General features: G+C 35.5%; 4 protein-coding genes across 5 annotated transcripts; 1 reads left to right on the top strand and 3 right to left on the bottom strand.

The window, feature by feature from the left end:
* The first annotated feature begins 809 nt into the window (after positions 1 to 809).
* Positions 810 to 2,374, top strand: LOC127813869 (arabinogalactan protein 41). The gene is made up of 2 exons (XM_052354966.1): positions 810 to 1,064; positions 2,071 to 2,374. Exons 1-2 carry the CDS (start codon positions 947 to 949, stop codon positions 2,172 to 2,174), a joined length of 222 nt encoding a protein of 73 aa, XP_052210926.1. The 5' UTR covers positions 810 to 946; the 3' UTR covers positions 2,175 to 2,374.
* A 780-nt stretch (positions 2,375 to 3,154) lies between these two features.
* LOC127813868 (plastid division protein PDV1-like) lies at positions 3,155 to 6,973 on the bottom strand. The gene is made up of 2 exons (XM_052354965.1): positions 5,137 to 6,973; positions 3,155 to 3,993 (listed from the first exon to the last, which is right to left on the bottom strand). Exons 1-2 carry the CDS (start codon positions 5,356 to 5,358, stop codon positions 3,532 to 3,534), a joined length of 684 nt encoding a protein of 227 aa, XP_052210925.1. The 5' UTR covers positions 5,359 to 6,973; the 3' UTR covers positions 3,155 to 3,531.
* Positions 6,974 to 7,669: 696 nt separating this feature from the next.
* On the bottom strand, positions 7,670 to 15,571 carry LOC127786971 (ubiquitin-conjugating enzyme E2 10). Of its 2 annotated transcripts, none has more exons than XM_052314783.1 (5): positions 15,448 to 15,571; positions 15,183 to 15,255; positions 10,222 to 10,349; positions 8,733 to 8,837; positions 7,670 to 8,062 (listed from the first exon to the last, which is right to left on the bottom strand). In XM_052314783.1, the coding sequence occupies exons 2-5, from the start codon at positions 15,250 to 15,252 to the stop codon at positions 7,919 to 7,921; spliced, it is 447 nt and encodes a 148-aa protein (XP_052170743.1). In that variant the 5' UTR covers positions 15,253 to 15,255; positions 15,448 to 15,571; the 3' UTR covers positions 7,670 to 7,918. The 2 variants fall into 2 exon arrangements, with proteins under 2 accessions (XP_052170743.1, XP_052170744.1); XM_052314784.1 differs by having other exon boundaries at positions 15,453 to 15,534.
* Positions 15,572 to 17,484: 1,913 nt separating this feature from the next.
* LOC127787261 (NDR1/HIN1-like protein 13) lies at positions 17,485 to 20,666 on the bottom strand. Its single transcript, XM_052315224.1, has 2 exons — positions 19,380 to 20,666; positions 17,485 to 17,876 (listed from the first exon to the last, which is right to left on the bottom strand). The coding sequence occupies exons 1-2, from the start codon at positions 20,081 to 20,083 to the stop codon at positions 17,861 to 17,863; spliced, it is 720 nt and encodes a 239-aa protein (XP_052171184.1). The 5' UTR covers positions 20,084 to 20,666; the 3' UTR covers positions 17,485 to 17,860.
* Between the last annotated feature and the right edge of the window lie 244 nt (positions 20,667 to 20,910).

Genomic DNA, 20,910 nt, shown 5'->3' with positions numbered 1-20,910 from the left:
GGCTAAAGTTTAACTAGTATGCCTTGATAAACAAATTCAAATGAATTTTTATTGAATTGAATACTGAGTTGTTTGAGAACAGCTCGGCTCATTTACGACCCTATTTATAACAAATTGATCATTATATTTTAATTTTTGTTGCTATTAAATTTTAATTTTTTTATCAAATTTTGTTAGTAAAAGTTATTGTGATATACATTAATATAAACACAAAATTACTTAATGTTAAACTTAACATAAATTTTATATTCAATCGATTTTAATATTTATAATAATAATGTATATTATGTTCCTTCTTGTCAAGTTAATGAATTTGACCAAAAAATTAAAAGAGAAATTAAATTATAATAAAAGATAAAATTTAATAATTATGATGATAAAAACTAAAATATAATAATTAATTTATTAAAAAAATGCAAAGTTGATATACTAACAGTAAAATTTATTCCATTTATCCTATTTGTATTAATATTTTATATTTTTTTATTATATTAAGACAAATGCAAACAAAATGAATGCAGAATTAAATTTGAGTATTTAACTAATATTTTTATTTTTAAAATGATTGAAAAAACAAAAAAGAGTTTTTGGAATTTGAAAATGTGGGGATGAAAGAAAAAGAAAGCGTTATAACGGATAGAAATCTCGCCGTTTTGCCCGTTGGGCGTGGGTTTGGGACTCGGGGGCAAATCCGTAAATTCAAACCGCATCACATGGGACCTGAGTTGGTAATTGCGGGGTGGCACATGGCTTGAAGAACGTGGGTGGGACCCACTCCACCAGTTTAAAAAGCCCCGCCGGTTCTCTCTCCCACTCACTCATTCCCCAATTTCAAAAATCAAAAAATTAAACAAAAATCCATTCTCTCTCTCTCCCTCTCCCTCTCCTTCTCTCTCTCTCTCTAAACTTCATTCGTCTCCTTTAGAGAAGGGAGAGGAGGAGAAAAATGGCGGTGTCTAGGGTTTTCGCCGGAGTTCTGGTCATGTTCACGGTTGTTCTCACCTTAGTTCCGCCGCGCGTCGAGGCGCAATCTATGGCCCCTGCTCCGGCTCCTGTCAGTGACGGTAAACTTCTTCTTCTTTGCTCTTGCATTTTCCTCCTGCTGTAAATGTGTAGTTGAGGATGTGAACGTGTACGTATGGTGTGTGTAGGAGAGGAGGAGGAGGAGTAGGTGATTTTTGTGTTCTTGAGCTTTAAATTATCAGATCTGACTGATATTTATTCCATTCGTGGGACTTGGGTTGAAATAATTTTAATCATTAAATTTCCTTGGAATCTGTTGGTTCTTTAAAGGAATCGGTGTTTGGTAAAAAGGCAATGCTATTTTGTTTTGAAAATCAGTCTGGTTATGATTTTAGGCGAGAGCAAGGATAATTTTCAGAAGTAGCAACAGTCTGTTTTTGGTTGTCGATTCAAGAACTGTCATCTAGGTAGAAGACAGAGGTGTTTGGCAGATTGATTTCAAAACTTTAGTTTTGGAAGTTTGTTTCAACATTTTTAGGAAAAGAAAAAAGGCAGATATTTTGACTAGATTCAGAAGACAAGTCTTGTACGAAAATCAAAATTTTATAAAAATGATACTTTTTCAATTTTTTTAAGAATACGGTAAAGTAACCAGTAATATATTCTTTTTTTTTTTTTTGGCTGGAAAGAATTTGTTTCTGAAGTTCTTCTGAACTGAAACGATAACCAAATATTAGTCCTTAGTCATACAATTTGTGTATCCAATTGTCTGTTTGACATCACGTGGTTCTGTTATTCCATATTTGTATATTGTCTTCAAGGATGATATGGCTTCTGAAGGCTTGGGAAAGTTGGTTCCATAAACAATGCGCCTTTGCTAATTGACAATTAGTTTCTTTCGCCTCCAATGTACCCAAAAAGGGAAAAACAACAAGAATTATTTTTTCTTGATTTGACATTTTATGTGTTTTTGTATTCTCTATCTGTTGGTTTTGGTGGGGGTTGTTATTTTTTAATGGTTGTACTAGACCCATTCATTTATTTTTCTATTTGGTTCTCTCCTCCTGGCTCTCTTTTTTTATAATATAAATGTATTGTTTCTTGCAGGCACTTCAATTGACCAAGGGATTGCATATATCTTGATGCTGCTGGCCTTGGTTCTCACATATCTCATTCACCCCTTGGATGCCTCTTCCTACAACTTCTTCTGAGCACTGAATTGAAGTAGTAGGCAACGCACAGGGGAATGGGATTCTATCAATTAGTGGTGTAGTGTTCCCCCCTCCTTTTGTCTGCAATCTTTCTCTGTGTTTCTTCAGATATTCTTTTGCTGCAACATTTCTGATTTTGCAGTTTTCTCTTGTAATTGTCTTTTATCTTTTAGTTTGGGATCCCATTTCATTTGTTCTCCTTTCCTTTTCTTATGGTTTTTATATGCAGCACATTGATCTTGCTCCACCATGACCGTATTTGCCTTAGGCCACTCGAATATAACAAGAAAACTGTAACTAAACTCATGAACCTTGGAAATGTTAATCATTTGCTAAGTGACATTAATCTATAACAATTACCCAAGACATCCAGTGGTGGGTCTGGAAAATCGTTCAATTAAAATATGGAAAGCTCTAAAAAATTACAGTTTCATTACCAAATGCCATGGAGGTTACTGGCTGTGCATTTTTTAATAGAGCTTGAGCCTTTCTTAACAAGAGAAGGGGGAGAAGGAAGGAGATGTTTTCATTCTCTTCTCTTCTGTTCGTCAAGTTTATTGTGTCAGTTCATGAATACTCGAAATAGTTGGTGCCATTGGATTCTCTTTAATGTCACTGTCATTTTTGCCTAGTGTTGGATGGAATTGAAATGAATGGAAAAGTGTTCTCTTTCTTCCGAGAGAGATGAAGGTCTATGGTATTTATGAGTATTGGAACCCAATAGGAACCTTTGTTATAATAGCTGTATAATACCCCTCGTGTGTAAACAGTACTCTTTGCATTGTACAAGATTTTGGTACTACAGAATTTCGATATTGGTAATGAAGTGAAAATGCAAATGTTTGGGTCTTCTAATTTGAAGGAGAAATATTTTTTGTGATAAAAATATTTTAAAATATTATGAGATCATGAGTTCAATTTTATTTTTGGGCGATATTGACAACGAATTTGTCCATTCATCTAGTAGTGAAGGAGGCGAACAATGAGTTCCAGAGAATAAGATAAGTCACATTTATTTCTGGTCCTCCTTAGAAAGGATTTTGAGTGGAGAGATCTGTTCCAACAATGTCAAGCAGCGTCAGCTTTCTATTTTTACGCCCCCCAAGACGATTACTTTACGGAAGAAACAGGTAGCAACACCAGTTGCTTTTCTAAAGCAAATATTGACCAAATCACATAAAGAGACAACATGCATAATTTGATGTATTGCTATGCTTACCATCATATTTTAACATAAAAACGATGCAATCTCCAACTAATCGCCATTCTGATCTTTGCATGTTATATCGATCAATTTAAATATATGAGATAAAACACCTGCACCTGGGGGAGCAAACTAACACCAGCGATCAGGAGATTATCCCCTTCCCCGGAAAACATCAAAGGACTTTCTGGTATCACCTGCGACCGTTGAATCCACAAATGAAACAACTTTTGGTGGAGAACTGTCGTATTTTAGCATATTTCTGTAAGACCTAAATGTGTATGTAATGCTTGCTGGGACCAGAATCAATTTTACGGCCAATATAGCAGTCTTGTGCCAAGTCCATGGGTTAAGCAATCTCCTAATGACCTGCACAAAAGGATTATTAGATCTAGAGCTTCCCTTCTGGACTGTGGGTTCAGTCATTCTCTGTATCATCCTTTTCAAGTTCCAATTACATGCTGTTTGTGCATCCCCTAAGTATGCTTTCAACTCTTTAAGCACCTCAGTTGGTCTGCCTTGGTATTGTGCCACCTTGTCCATTAGGATCAATCTGCTTTCTTCCAGCTTCACAAGTGCTGCTTGCTGATCTTTCTGCTGCCATGAATTCAATCTCTGCACATGCATGCTTGATAATCAAGCAAGGTAATTGAAACCCTCCCCAGGAAGTTCTCTTGGAAGCTCTACTTAAATTTCTAGCAGATTTTATTTTTATTTTTTTAAAATTAAAGTTATTTTTAAATATTAATAATTAATTATTCTTATTCTATGCCCTTGCAGGATAGAAGAAATCTTTAGAAAAATATCAAAATACTATTAATCCTAAACTATTATTTAAATTATTATTGAATTTTCCTGAAGCCCATAATTGGATTCCTATTTATAGCTAGTTTTTTTTAAGTCCAAATAAAGGAAGATTGTGTTAGATAATTGACTGCTAAACATGATTAGAAGGAAATTAATATAAGTTCCCGCGAAGAGAGTAGATAAAATAGGAGAGGTTATTACCTAAAGAGGTAGGTGAAAACTAATAAAAACTTAGTAAGAGAATATAAGGTACAACATGAATTATGAATGTTATAAAAAAAAGTGTCATAAATAAAAATTAGTGACGAATTAAAATATGTAAGTGACCTCGTATGGGGACTAATACTTCATACATTGACGAATTAGAAAATTTTTAATTAGTATTATCTCAAATGAAATTTCTTGCAAATTTTGCTTTATAGTTTTGGTAGGTTACCACAGGAAATGATTTGAATCATTTCAGAGCACATTGGAATCTTCAGTATGACAATGACAGGAGAAAATTAAGCAAAGTGGTGAACAGGGAAAAAACACAGGTTACCCATCTGGCAAAGGGTGGTGATATTGCTGAAAAAACAGAGTTACCCATTTGGCGAAGGCTGGTGATATTGCTATTGAGAGATTGGTAGCCAAAAGTGGTGAACCTACCATGCTAAAAGACCATAAAAAAGAAACTAATTTCGATAGAAATATCATTGTTTTTGGAGGAATTCTTCTTCATAACCCAAGTATCATCTTCTTAAACAAGCTTGACAATAAGTCCAGGTAATAGCAATAGACAGAACAAAGTAACAACCCGACAGTCCTATCTTGAGATTACGGTTTTCATTTTTAAAATTCAAATAGGCAGATAACTAGGAAAAGAAAGAAGAATATCAATTTGCAGGAGAAAAATCTTGCACAGCATAGCAAGCAAAGAAGAAGAAGAAGAAGAAGAAGAAGGGATGATACCTGTAAAAACTCAAGCATATTCTCAACATTCTTCAGTGAATCTCTAATGACGATCAATCTCTTCCTCTCATCCAATGGGGCGTCTGTAACAGCCCATTGGTGATCATGTTCTGAGCAGTGTCTCCAACAGCAGCTGGTACCGCTATTTTGTATGCTGTCTCCAATGTCATCCTGCAAAGCCCATGCTCTCTCAATCAGAACTTGCAGGTTATTCAACTCCATCAAACAAGTACAGCAGCCATCAATCAATTGCCAGTCATCTAATTAATCACGGGTGCTTCACCTTTGGTTCTCAGCCATTCCTCCTTTTCCAGATTTCCCAGCTTTTATTTTCTTGTCTGAGGCCATGTGGATTGGAACTAAGCCAATCCTCCTTTTATTGTTTCTATTGGCAGTTGGTACAAATCAACTTTGTTACTTTCTCTTTAGTGGTTTGCTTCAAAGGGAGGTTTTGTTTGGAACTTGGAGGCTTTGCGGGCCGTGTCCCCACAATCCTTTTCTCACCACATGCACACTCATTTGGATGCCATGCTAAAGCTTAAGCATGTATGGTCATATTTTGGTCATGGGCCATGCCATCACACATCAAGATGCTTCTCTGAACAGCATCATTGCAGCATAAGATATAAATATGTTCTCCAACTCTTTTCTTATAGCTATTTGGCCCCCCAACTTAAAAATGGACCTATCATGTTCTTAAATTTTTAATTTTACTACAATCACATCTTATCTCTCAAATGAGTGCACGTGAGATACACGCACACTATCAGTGGGTCGTTGGCGAGGAAGGGGGAAGGAAACAGAGGTCAGAGATGGGAGAATGATGACCGACCGACTGACTGACGAAGCTTCCTCACGACGACAACCAATAGAGGTTCATTTTCCGTGCGCCGACGACTGACCTCTATTTCCTCCTTTCTTATGCCACCGACCAACTAACCTTGCATCGATTGACCCATCGCCTCTCTCGCCTTGGCCAATCGACTCACCCATCGTTGTTCTCGCCTTGGTCGACTGACCCACCGAGTGAGGAGAAACCTCTGTTGGTCGTTGACACAAGGAAGCTCTGTCGGTCAATCATCGTCCTCCCGTCAACGACCTCTATTTCCTCCCCTTTCTCTTGCTAGCGACCCACTAATAGTGCACGTATATCTTATGCGCAATCATTTGAGAGATGATGTGTGTAATTGTAGCAAAATTGAAAGTTCAAATACATGACAAGTCCACTTTCAAGTTGGAGGGGCCAAATAGTTATAAGAGTTGGAAGGAATATTTATGCCTTATGCCGCATCATTGCATAGCACAAGCACCATCCATGTGCAACATAGACCATGCCACATTATGCTTTAGGCTATTTTGATCCACATGCATTTCCATCATGCAGGATGTCAATGATCATTATGGTGCTTGCAAACAGAAAATCTGAAGCAACAGAAACCGTTTGATTCCTTCAAGTTAAGAAGAACTTAATTAATTTTTGCCTAGCACATCTGAGTTGGCCAAGGCTGTGTGGTGTTTCTAGACCTATTAGGTTTTATATTTTTATTTTCATAATTGAGTGAAGCCTTGGAGAACTCTTTCTTCACCAAATCAACAGTCAAAGTCTGCACAGGCCATAAAGAGAATGGTCAAATTTCCAAATGTGGTAAAGTTGAACTTGTCCGCCTTTAAAAAGTGATCTCAAACAAACTTAAATGCAAGGCCAGCTCAAATAATTTAATCATATAAGCTAAAAGGACCTCATAAGAAAACCAGGAGACTTACCTCACTTGTTGCTGTGGTCCTCACTAAATGCTTAGCTTCTATTCACATTGCATACTTCTCTTTCCAAAAATTCAAATAGCATTTCACACACACACACACACACATATATATATATATATATTTAAATGACGCTCCATCACATGCGCTCCCACTGCTTGGCTCCACAATTCTAACGTAAAGAATAAATCAAGAAACCACAGCTAAAATTCGAGCACTAACACACCACAAAAGTGAGGGCAAAAAATCTTTTTCTATATTCACTTGACCATTGGGCTATGGGGGCGCATCTTCACATATTATTTTGTAAGACCACTTGTGTCTGAAGAGAAAGAATATATCCAAATAGCAATGGCCATGTGTTTATGTGGTTTCTATTCAATTTCACGTATACAAATGTGAAATTTCCTTTCCCCTATTATCTTTACTAATAAAAACAATAAAGAATAGTCAAATAATAAAGAACAGCGAAAATACAAGACAATATATATTTCTATTCATCCATCACCCGAAAAAAAGAAAAAGACAATTTACTACTGCAGATAATAGGCTTATTAGTTCATCCTCATCACCCCTGTATAGCATATAAATGAAAGATCCACAGTAAGCAAAGAAATAGCCAGGGGGTTTGCTTAATAGTCCCAAAAATATCACCCATCTCCTAAAGTTTCAGGTACAAATAATCAACTAAAATAAATTTCACAATCAACCCCTGGGAACATCTAGCGCACAAATCAACGCTCAAGTGTAACAAGAACGTGCAAATATTACAGATCAAAAACAAACATATTTATGTATATATATATATATATATATATATTCAACAAAGATTAATCAACAATTTTTTTTGGTAGTTTTACAAATCAATCCACAAACAACCTACAGGGTCACCTTCTCTTCTGGATTATACTAGTTAATTATGTTCTACAAATGTCAATCACAGGGATAGGGGGGAGAAACTAAAACACGTTTGATATAGTAACAAGACCAAACTCTTAGAAAGCCCTAGCAATAAAGCAAGCTAGCCCATTGCATACTTCTGCGTCCAGCTCCTTGCAGTTGCCTCGTACTTGCTTTTGTCTGTCTTGTACATATGAGCAATCTCTGGCACCAGGGGATCATCGGGGTTCGGATCTGTCAACAGTGAACATATGGAAAGCAATACCTGAAAATGGAAACAGAAATGAGTCCCACCTTAAAAGTGCAGCATTGATGGAATATAATCCAAGAGAGAAAGCAATCAACAGAGTCCCAGAAAGAAAGTATATCACTTCTACCCAGTGTATGCTCGGTGTATACTGTACATTTTGATCTTTATATATATATTTACATTTGATCAAAAAAAAAAAGTTTACTAAAAGCTACAGAGTTGAGCAAGCACAACCCTATTTGCTGCTCACAAGTCACAATTAATGAGTCAAGAGGTGTTAGGCCAAAGTATAAAGTAGATCCTAGAGCAAATTTGGGATGATGAACATGTATGACTTGTTTCAATCTAGTGTGGGTGTGTGTGTGTGTGTGTGTGTGTGTGAGAGAGAGAGAGAGAGAGAGGGAGGGAGCAAAAATGGCTGCACCAGGGAAGGACCAGTTGGAGCGAGATTTATATAATTTTCTTCCATCAAAAACAATAAAGGGTTTTCAGGTCTAGAGGGTTAAGCACTGGGCCATAACATTCATCCCCAGTTTCTGAAAAAATGCTTTCTTGTGGAAAAAAATATTAATTCATGTACTTCTTGACCACAGCTTATTGTTGGATTCTTCATCAGTTCAAAACACCAAAAATTAGAAAGATCTATAAAAGGTCATATTAAATAAAAGAAACTGCAAATATGAACCTTAGAAATAGTCAGGGCAGGGCTCCACTGTTCTTTTAAGATATCAAGGCAAATACTGCCGTTGCTATTTATATTTGGATGAAATACCTTTGTTCTGAATGCAACCTGCAAAATAATTCAAAAAGGAGAAGAGAGAGGTTAAAGGAAATAAAAGTCACATTTCTAGATATGGGTTTAATTGATGGCTTGAGTCTACTAAAGAAGATTGGTGAATAAAATATTTGGGTGTTATATAAATGCAGTCTACTTAAGTTGATATACCTGTCCAAGCGAAAGTTTCATATGAAATAGGAACCTTCATATAAAAAGGACACCACACAACAGAAAGAGAAGTATTTGTATAATTTATCCAACTAATATAGCAAAATCAAGAAATAGCAAAAACCTTTATGAAAACAGAGGCCATGTTGAAGGTGTTAGTCGCAACCCACTGGAGTTCTTTTATATATTCTGTTTCTCCATTATTCTGTTACTTGCAATAATATATTACATTCTCACATGGCCAATTGCATGGATTTAACATGAGAAAAAATTGCTCTGATTCCCACATAAACTTGTTAGACAAAGTAAAATTGCCGTTCTCATTTAATAGTAGAATATTAATGTTGATTACACTGAGTATGGGCATTTGAATAATTTATGTAAACTGTGATATAAAATTTGTGTGATATTGAACATTAAAGGATGACAAAATTCCAGAGTAGGAGCATTTAAAGTTTTTATGAAAATCAAAGATAAAAAGTGTGCAACATTAAACATGATATAGCCATCGTTGTGAGCTAAGGCTAGAGCTTTTTATGCCCCTAGGCTTTAATTAATATGCAATAAACCAGCCTCCAAACTAGCAAACACTTAACTGTAAATACAGCTATTTAGAAGCCTAAATATCCAAAAGACTTGGTAATTCCCTAACAACCCCCCCCCCCCCCCCAAAAAAAAAAGGGGGGGGGGGGGGGAAAGAAAAACCAAAAAAATATAAAAAATAGAATAGTAACAAAATTGAAACCAAAAGCCAGGCAAAATGAAAAAGGAAAGAAACCGACCAAAGAAATTTTCATCAGCAAACAGGAACAATACAAGAAGGTTGCCTTATTAAGGAGAGAATCAATTAAAACCCAATTATCTAATAAGTTGTTAAACCATTATCATTAGATTGAAAAGTAAATTTATGCTTCCTTTTTTATTTAAATTATTGGTTCATCAAGAAGGCCAAAGCACCCAATGAAATAAAAATATCAGCACATCATAACATAGTCTTCCCAAGCTTGGATGAAGGAGAGTTGTGTTAGGTAACCAACAATCAACGTAAAACTAATTAGATCAAACAACATGAATTCTAGACAAATGATCATAACGTAACCTTCACATGAGGCTAATGATCAATAAAATTGGACTGAGGGGGATTCTAAAATGTATGCATAGCATGGGACTATAACATGTATATTGACAACTAAATATGGAAAACTCAAATTTGGAACTTGAAGCATACCTTAGGTGGTTTAAATGGATAATCCGGAGGGAAATGAATAGTAACAAGAAAGACTCCACCTGCATAAGGGCTATCAGCAGGACCCATTATGGTTGCTTGCCAATGGAACATATCTTCAGCAACGGGGCCTAACAAATAGGAATCCAAATGAAAAATCTGAACCCAAAAACTATTCCAGCAAGACTCATGTTATAAAAACCACAAAATGGAGAAATAAGCATGAAAATGCCATAAGATACCAAGCAGTGCAATGACTTTGAAGAAGCGTGTGAGAGCGTGTGTGTGTGTGTGAGAGAGAGAGAGAGAGCACTTGCACATGCATGCACTTGTGTGTGAATAAAATGCAAACTTTTTCTGGATGTTGCATCAACATATATATAATTGTGAGACTAATGTGTGCATGGGAAAAGAAGGGAATCATGAATTGGAGCGTGTATATAGAATCATAGATAAAACGAAAAAATAGAAGAGACAATGTGCTAAGTCATGAAGTTATCAATTACGTAGCTCAAATCATGGGCAAAGAGCATTCCTCCAATAAGTAGCCATATCATACACTTACAATACCGATATTTTATGGTATCTTTTGCTGGCAAGCCTGGAAATTTTCTTGGAATTATTAGCTGAATTCAGTGCAGTCTGCCAAATGGATAACCTTGAGAACTCAACTCAACTATGTAAGCCTTTATTCCAATTGCTTCACATAGACATGGATCCATTTATCTAATTGGATCTTAAGAGTATAAAAAGTGTCCCCAAGGCATGAGGCTCCCCACTTTGAGAGGGTTGGCAAAGGATCGTTATTGTACACAGCCTTACACTTACTTTGCAAAAAGGTTGTTTTCACAACTCAAACTCATGGCCTTTTAGTCAAAAGGATAACCTTAGGTTACTATCAAGGCCCAGCCTCATCTTAGGAGCATCATTAGCTTAATTTAATGCAGTTAGGTGTTTTCTTATTGCCCTAATCCATCTTTAACTCATCTCTAGGCCATTACCACCTTTGACATTCCACATAAAGTGCATTTGTTTGTTGACATTCCACATGGATATATCATCTCAAACAATTTTGGTTATAATATATTTTACAGGTGTCACTTATAAATTCCCTCTGATGAATTCATTTTTTAATCCTTCTTGTAACACCATGCAAACCATTTATCAATTCAACTATTATATCTTTTAAACATGTTGCATTCTAATATATTGAGGTAACATTGTGTACCATCCATCATAGCAGGCTTGCAAATCATCCCATAAAATTTTTCTTCCAACTTAATAGATGTTCTCTAACACTTAACACACCCAGTGATTCTAATACATTAGTGGCTCTGTTCACTTGTAACCCTACTAATAAGTAAAAGATATCAAAAGAGGTCACTCTTAAGCACCTCGAAATACCTTACACCCATCAAGATTATCTCTACCTTCCTATTTGTAGTTTTAGCATATAATTAAATCCATCAACATAACTAAAACTTTTAAATAGAGGGTGCAAACAGGTAGGTTTGGTCTTATGCCTCACTAAATAAAAAACCAAGTCCAAACCAATATAAGCTCCAAATTTTTGGACTAGGGCCTAAAAAACCCTATTATAGAACCAAAGTAAAGATTTGTTTTGATTATCAATATGAGCGATTCAGGTTTTGACTTTTTTTACTCTTTACCAACAAGCAAAAAAATGAAAAAGACACAACTGTGATTTATTATAAAATGAAAAAGAGTAAAGTACACTAATCACTCCTGGTAAGGCTTAATTACAGGGACCACCCGTCCCTTTTCAAAAAATTACAACATTGCTGGGGTTCAGCAACAAACCCCAGCCAATCGAACCACAGCCTGTTTACTTCCAAGCACATAAATGGCATGCCCTGTATGTACGCTTGCCTCTTTGATTGCTATGACTTTTCCGAGGATGACATCAAGTAACTCCTTGACACCGATGACACCTACAATTCAGCCCACCAGCCACAATATTCATCAAGCTTTCACCAATCTCATTTGATCCGCCTAGTTTGGTGAGTTCTCTTCATTCATTACAGCCTCCACAAAACTCGTTCTATCACTAAGACAGGAGACAACGACGACACCAGCTACAATGAGTGCATCATCCCCTGCCACTGTGCCACATGAATCTTGTCAACAGTCTCTCTCTCTCTCTCTCTCTCTCCCCACACACATGCACACACTATGAGTGCATCAGGGATTCAATAATTTTGTATAATTTTTGCACTAGGACCAGATATGTAAACATTCTGGCTATGCTTCATTGGATAGATTTGGATTTCCTGGTTGAATCAGTAGGCTTCATTTGCTTTGAGTCTATTACTGATTTTTGTCTTATTGGATCTACAAAGCAGATTTCTCCTTTTCTCTACCAAGTGCTTGATGAAACTTTTCATAAGAGAGACCACTTTCTCTCTATCGTTTCCTATTTCTTCGGTAAAATATTTACAACTTGAAATAGACTTCTTATGTTGCTTCCATACTACTTTGTATGAATTGATGAGAGAGAGGTAACCACCATCAGTCAAAAGAGAAGGAGGTTTCCAAACAAAGACTGATTAGGGGACAGTTTGTTTTTTTTTTTTTTTTTGGTTGGGGGGGTGGGGGCGGGGGCATAGGGGGCAGTTTGGGTATTATTAAAAATTTAACCATCATTTGTTAATGATAGGATGCAAATTGCTACAACTTTTTAAACCTCAGGGGTCCCAAATGTAATTTCTCAACAAAGAGTAGTCTGCCAATTCATACAGAGTTGTAGGGGGGGCATGGTGCAGAACACCTCCACACCCCACCCCACCCCACCCACCCAAAAAAGAAGAAAAAATCAATATCAATAATCAAAGCCACCTTCAATTACAACCTACAGGACTATTTATAGGCAACTAGTAGATAAAATTCTACCCTAACTAGGGTTCCATAATCTCACTCTAATTAGGATTCTAAGGGATCCTACTAACTAAAGGAAACAAACTATGATAAAAAATAAACAGAGAAAATAAAATAAACAATATTAATTCCTAAAATCTACTCTTTTGTCCTACATCAAGAGGTTAGTGTATTTTACTCAAAGAAAAATGGTAGTCCAATTTCACTATAGCACAGCCCAATAATAAGAAAATATTAATATTTTTTGCACATAAATCATAAATAGTATTAGGTCTAGTTAATTTCTAGATTGGATCTGGTCCCATTCTATTTTTCATTTGGATCAAGTCAGCTCAAGTTACAAGCACAAAGACTCAAAAACCAATCCATTCTTTGATTACAGCATGCCCATGATCCAAAGTATTAATAATAATACCAAATATTTTTTTAAATATACTAAAGCATGTAGACATGATAACCATATTGGCAGAATATTAATTAAGTGGCTTGGGCCATTGAGGAGGTTCAAATCCTTCATATATGTAGAGGCCTTGTGGGGTTCTATAAGGATTTATATTCAGACAGAGAAGCTTGTAGGCCTAATTTTTTGGATCTTGACTTTAAGTACCTCTTAGAGGATTAGCACACCTAACTAATATCAATCTCACAACAGTACGACACTAAGTTGTTTGGCTCTAGGGCCAAAAATTTTCAGTCTAGAGTTTAACTCCCTTTTGGAGGGTTAGAAAATGCAAGGCAATACTAAGCTGTAAAGGGCCTATAGTGCTTCAATGGGGAGAAAGCTCTAGAGCCAAACAATTTTACTTTGAATTCCTCCAATATCGTTGGAACAGTGGTTAGGATTGATATGATGTAAACACCTGTCAAGCTTAAACACCTGTCAAGCTTGTTGAATTGGATAGGTTTGAGAAAAGTATAATGGCTTCATTTTAGCTCTAATACAGAAGTTGGTAGTACAACGATATTAAGAATTTTAGACCTATTAGCTTAATAGGTGGTGCATACAAGATCATTGCTAAAGTTCCTTCCTTGAGAGTGTCAAATCTTGAAAATACGACTCTGATTGTTAATGAGAGTATTGATTCAACAGTCAAAACTTAAGAGCTTTGCACCAGATCAATATAGAGAAAGCATATGACCACGCTAATAGAATTTCTTGGCTGATATTATGCAGAGAGACAATTTTGGAGAGAATTGGAGGGATTTCATACCTTCCCCTAGGTGCGAAGTATAAAGCCAATAAATAGGGATGGTCTGATTGAGAGGGGGAAGAATTGCCCCTTGAAAAAGACAATACTTGATCCAAGGTGGTAGACTTGTTAAAAGATTGGAAAAGCTTCAGGAAGATTTCCTTTAGGTAGGTCTCGAAGAAGAATTTAAGCATCATTTAGATGGAAAATGCATGTCCCTTCTCTCTTGTTGAATGGTGGAGGTTTAACCATTAGTAACTTTAGCCTTTTTAGTAAAGCTCTACTTGGTAAATGGATCTGGAGTTTTTTGCCTGGTCAAATGGCTCTGAAAGTTTGTTCCAAGCGTAGACAGCCTCTAAAGGAGAGTTATTGCTTGTTAACTGATTGTTCATGGAGTGGCTAGGCTTCAGCTTCTAGTTCGTTGCCTTTTGGTTGCAAGGTGTGGAGGGGCATTTTGAAAGCTTGGTCCGTTTTTTAAGAAACATTAATATCAAGATTGGGTTAATGCTAGACTTTGGTTAGATGGCTAGTGTGATCATGAACCTCTAAATGAGATCTACCATTTTTGTCGACTGTTCTATACTGGAAATTGTGTTTTGCCTAAATCTTCAGAACGAGGGAGTCAATTAGACAATAGCTTTCTTGGTTACTTGATAAGCATCCTCCATCAAAGTAGTCTAGTACAGCACGCACCTACAGGTAAGTCTAGAGGCCCTTTCATTTCTCCTAACATGATAAACCTAGAAGCATGCAGACGAGGCGTGTAATTGTTCTGATATCAGTACATACACAAACCCTAACAAACAATAGCAAGGAATTGATCATCACAAGCAGATACTAAACAGACTGATACACACACAGAGGTGCACGTATAAGTACCAGCGCTGCAAGAGGTGGGAGGATCCTTCTGGAGATCCTTGAGCTCCTTCAAAATCCGCTTCGAAGCCATTTTCTGGAAAGATTCGCAACGATAAACCAAGTCTATAGCTACCACAACAACGAGAGAGAGAGAGAGAGAGAGAGAGAGAGAAGAGGTGATCAACTAGGGTTACTACCGTGATGGAAAATACATATAGAGGGAGAGAGAGAGAGAGAGAGAGAGAGATTATGAATAGCGTGTTCTTCAGACAAAAAGAAAGCTGACCTGACCTGCTAACAGGAATTCAATTCAATTTGAGACGGCTCGGCTCTGCGGCCTGCTTCCTCCGCGTCGGCGTCGCGTGTTTTTTCCTTCGCTAATTCACGCGCATTGATTACACTTTAGCGCTGCCATTTGAAAGGTCCAAGCTACGATGTACGGAACGGTCGGTGTTGTCGATTCGGCGTTTTTCATACGTTTTTTTTATTGAAATATTAAAAATATATAAAAAAAAAATTAACACTATAATTGACGAGGGTCTGACATTCTCTTTAAAAAAAATACTAAATAAAAGAAATAATAACACAATTTTTTTAAAAAATATTTTAAACTATTTCTACAATTTAAAAAATATTTTAAACTTATTTCATAATATTATAAAAATATCATAAATATATTTTTAATTTAGAAATATATTTTCATTTATGAAAATGTTAGAAACGAAATCTTTTACTACTATAACTTAAAATTTTTAAGAATTTAATCTCTTATTCCTTCTCTATTTTATATTATGTTTGATTATTTTTTTCTTAAATTTTATATTTATTTGAATGTATTATCAAATTTATATTTATTTTTAAATTAAATAATTATTTTTTTATAATTTTTTACATTAAAAATTATATTTATAAAAAAAACTTGTATATTTATTTATGTATTTTTTCCACGTTTTCATTTTTTCTAAATGACGTTTTTCCAATTTTATTATGTATGTATTGTATCCATTTTTTTATCTTTATTTATGTGCAATCTATGTTACAAGCACTCTAATTTGCAAAATGAGAATGGATATTAAATTATGATATTTTTATATATTAATGTGTTATACATATGTAATAACGTGACACAAAATATGATATATTAATGGTTAGCAGCTGGTTCTTTGTTGGGCCTAAATTAGTGATAGCTTAGGCCCGTAAGCCCTTGAGCCAGTCCTGTTTCACCCTTACAAATAATGTATAAAACCAAGTATCATATACTCCCAAACAAATTTATATTTTTATTAAGAGAATTAAAACAATCACATGAAAACTAAAGGTGTGTTTGATTGCATTATCTAGAATTAAATTCTAGGTAATATTGCTTAGAAAACAAAAACCATCTCACCCTCTTGAAAAATGAATTCCATGAAAAAAAGTTTTAAATAGTTGTACCATACATATTTTTTCATGAAAAAATTAAGAATATTTGATTGTTTTCCATAGAAAATGTGTAATAATTACATATTTTTCATGAAAAATGTGTGCAATCAAACACACTCTAATAGTAAAAGTAAACATATAGTTTAGTAGTTGACGTAAATTAAATCTATCTCCTTTTCAATACAAGAGTTATAATTTCGAGTTACGTTAATCATATAATTTTATCTCATATAATCTATTAATTTAAGTAAAGAAATAACTAATATCTTAAAAAGTAAGTCTTGAAAAGATACTAAGTATGGCTAAGGATCCTAAACTAAGCATCCATAATAGTTATATACCTTGAACTCTATAGTTATTTTCATATTTTTCTACTTAGCCCAGTCTGTTTGAGATTGAGGAGAGGTGAGTAAGGAGGCGTGACTTTAATTACATAATATAAATTTGGTACAAGGAAATATGCACAAAATATACACATAAACTAACTATTAAAGGCATATATGCATAATTAAATTAACTTGCCTAGCATAATTAAAGGATGTTAATTGTGGAATTATCGTTTTAAAAAAAATTACCCACCACTGCTGGAATGTTGACTGATCACCCAGAGACAGATCTGAATGCAACAAATTTAGATGGTACATCACATTATCTTCTTGGCAAAGAAAGCAAAAGCATCCTTCCTTCGAAGGCAGGAAGAGAGTTCCTGTAAAGGTTGCCCTTTCACCATAAGGATGGAATAAAATAGCCATTTTGTTCTATTTCTAGTCCCATGCTTAATCCCTTTCTCTATCCATTTAAAACCATTCCGCACCGAACATAATGAATAAGTCTTCAGTTTCATCAACCAAAATCAAATAATTAATTAAACATGCAAAAAAGGATCACTGGGCACCAACCATTTCATCCAAAAACAATCGATACACAATCCGTAAACAACAAATACGTTCTTGACTAGTTTGTACAGTATGCAATGGATTAGATTGTTGTAAATGATACCCTCTTCAATTCTCTCTTTTTTCTTTCTGACCCATATTCTTTTTTATATGATCTCCATGATGAAAAAAAATGCAAGGCAAGAACATGAATAGATATTAACTTAGACAGGAGCATATATGGTACCACTGTAAGGTCAGGACTTGATGAAGAGATGGCACCAACCTTTCTCCATCAACTGTGCGTTTAAGCCACCCGAGAGGAGTGGAAAAGGATGTACAGGAGTTGTTGCATTAATGTTGTATCATTGTATGGTTTAGTTGCATTGCACCCATTATGAACTAATTAATCTTGAGCCTGCATCAAGACACCAAATTAATCCAAATTTATTAGCACAAGGTTGAATAATGCTCATTTAAGCAAGAGCACAAAACACAAGCCTTCCTCTCTCATTCTTGACAGTTAATTAACAATTACATTAGACGACGCTCTTAAGTTCTACAATAAGATAGATTATGATTATTGTTGAGATTAAAATAATATCATAAAAAGATAAAATTAACTCTTTATCTAACAATTTAAGTTTTTTAATGACATACTGGTATCAAAGTAAAATTAAATTTTAAGTTCAAATTTCATTATTAATCTAATATTTAAATTGTTACAAATGATTAGACCACTTACGGGTGAAGTTTGGTTACACTTGAGGCAGGTTGAGACAATGATAAAAACCAAAAACCATCACTATTTAAGGTCTAGTTATCTAATTTCACTACTTATAAGAAAAAAGACATGTTTTTTTTAACTACCTATTTTTTTTATTTATTTTGTATCTTTTCATTATTTAACTTTAGCTAATTATTAAGAGTACAATTAGTTTGGTAATTCTCGCTTTGTAAGAGTGAGAATTATTCTTATATGTAACCTTACCTTCATTTTGAGTGAAGACCATATTTTCCCAATTATGCATAATTACAATATAAAAAAGAAGCATTTCAAATGAACACGAGCTTCATACTAAATACAAAAAATAGATCACCTTATACATTGCTTGTTAATTTCCCAACATATATCTAAACAATATTATTATGAAGGGAAAACTCCATAAGGGATACCTTTAATATGAAGTGTCACTATCTTATTTGACAAAAGAACTCAATTAAAGTTACCCTTATTTGAAACTAAACTATATTTTGTTCACTGAACAAGAAAGGCAAATGTCTCTATGCCATTCCAACCCAACAACTGCTAGGTTAAAAGTGACAACATTTCTGTTAAATATGTCTTAATTTTTAAATTTAAATCCATTATTAGAATTTATTTTTTTCAAATAATTTGAAAAAAAAATATGATTTTGTTTAGAGAACTGGGTGGTAACAGGGCTTGGACCGTTAGGTGCAAGCCAGATAAGCTCTAAATGGGCAGGTATATAATGTCTCTATTAGACACTTTTTCTTTAAAACAAACAAACAAAAAATAATTGAATGTGTTGGAATTTCTGAATTTATGAGACCTAACCAATTGTATTGTTTTAATTTTTTCATCGTAAAATTGTTTACCTCTTTCCAAATGTAGATCATATGCTGTAATCGAATCATGCAACTCTCATATTCGTTAATTATTTTCTTGCTCTATTTCGCATCTTTGTTGTTTAATGACAATATCCACCATGCCAAACGTATCTTTTCTCTTAATGTCTTCAGGTATTAGCTACTCTGAGGCCAAGCTGGACAGAGGAATTTGGCAAGCACAGAGTTTATGGTTTACTCATTTGCATGAACAATGAATGAATAGAACATTAAATGAAATGAAATTTGGAGTAAAGGATGTAAATGAGTAGAGTTGGGATTGAAAATTTACCATTTGAAAATGTAGATTGAGCATTTGGGCACAGCACCGCCTTCAACTTGCTTCAGACTCAGGCCCCCACACAAGGCCTTGACAGGCACCGTCATGGAGCTCCACCCGTTCGCCGCCATCCCAATCCCGGTCCGAACCTCCGTCTCCATCACCAAGCTCTTTCTCCGAACCCCATCCTTGAGCTTCTTCGACACCGAATTCCCAATCAATTCGTTCTTTTCCACCACCGTGAACTTCAATGCCGTCGTGTTCTTCCTCTTCTGCGTGAAAGCCGGTAAGCTCCCCGCTCCCAAATCCGCGATCTCCGTCTTCAAGGAGACCTCGGTTTTGTCGTAGATGATGTTCAGATAGGCGTTGGGGTTTCTCACCTGGACCATGACCACGGCCTGCGAGTTCAGGGCCGGTCCGTCCGGACCGGTGCTGACATCGAACCGGGAGAATTTTAGTTTCTGGAGGTGGAAAACCGGCGGCCTGGGGTCGTACCAGAGGAAGAATAAGCAGGCGAGGAGAGCAATCAGGAGGATGAGGACGGTGAGGAGGAGGACGGTGAGGCAGCAGCAGCAGCAACAGCGGGAGCGGCCTCTCTTCCTGGGGCGGAGCGACGGCGGGAGGGCCGGTTTTCTGGGAGCGGGAGTGTAGCCCTGCGAACCGGGCGGTCTGTAGCCCGGCGGCCTTTTCAGAGCCGGCTTCGCTGGCTCCGACATTGATCGAGGGAAATCACTCCCAAACCTTGAAACTTTCTGCCAACTGAACTCCGATTTCCGAATCTAATTCGATGTGCCAATGAGTGATGAAATTGAAAAATCTCTTGAATTACGATGATTAGAGTTTCGAAATGGGAGCAGCTTGCCTTGTTAAGGAACGGAACAAATGGATTTCCGAGATTTCATGATGGGATTGATGTGGATGTCGGAAGCTTTCGTGAATTCTGACGAGATTCCGATTCCAGACATTGAAGAACTATTCAGATCTCAAAGTTGGAAGCCATCGCAGAGAGAGAGAGAGAGAGAGAGAGAGGTTTGTGGGAGAATCGAAGGGCCAGCGATTGGTAACGAAAGGGAGAATACATTCTAACGCGACATTCACGCCTTGTTCTTATATGATGATTGTGTAATTTATATGATGATTAGCGGCGCGGGAAAAATAAAAACAAAAATTAAGTAAAACAAAACATTACAATTGTTTTTACAATACCTATCATGTACGAAACGTCTTGGAAGTGTTGTTTTAGTATTTTTGAAATATTTTTATTTTTAAATCATCAAAAAGATTTTAGACTATTTTTATAATTTTAAAAATGTTTTAAAATCGTTTTATAATATTAAAAATAATATTAAAAACATTTTCAAATTAGAAGTATATTTTAAATATTTAAAAATTAAATAAACAAATTTTGAAATTTAAGGATGTCCATTCTAAAAGGCCAAAATTCAAAGAATTGGTAATGGATTAATTTTATTTACCCCGTTATTTAAAATAATTATGAAAAAAAATCATATTTTGATATTTATTAAAATAAGTCTTAATTTCC

Source organism: Diospyros lotus, chromosome 12, assembly GCF_014633365.1.
Source record: "Diospyros lotus cultivar Yz01 chromosome 12, ASM1463336v1, whole genome shotgun sequence".
Lineage (NCBI taxonomy): Eukaryota > Viridiplantae > Streptophyta > Magnoliopsida > Ericales > Ebenaceae > Diospyros > Diospyros lotus.
The sequence above is the reverse complement of the archived record's forward strand: the minus strand, read 5'-3'. Positions and strand labels throughout refer to the sequence as shown.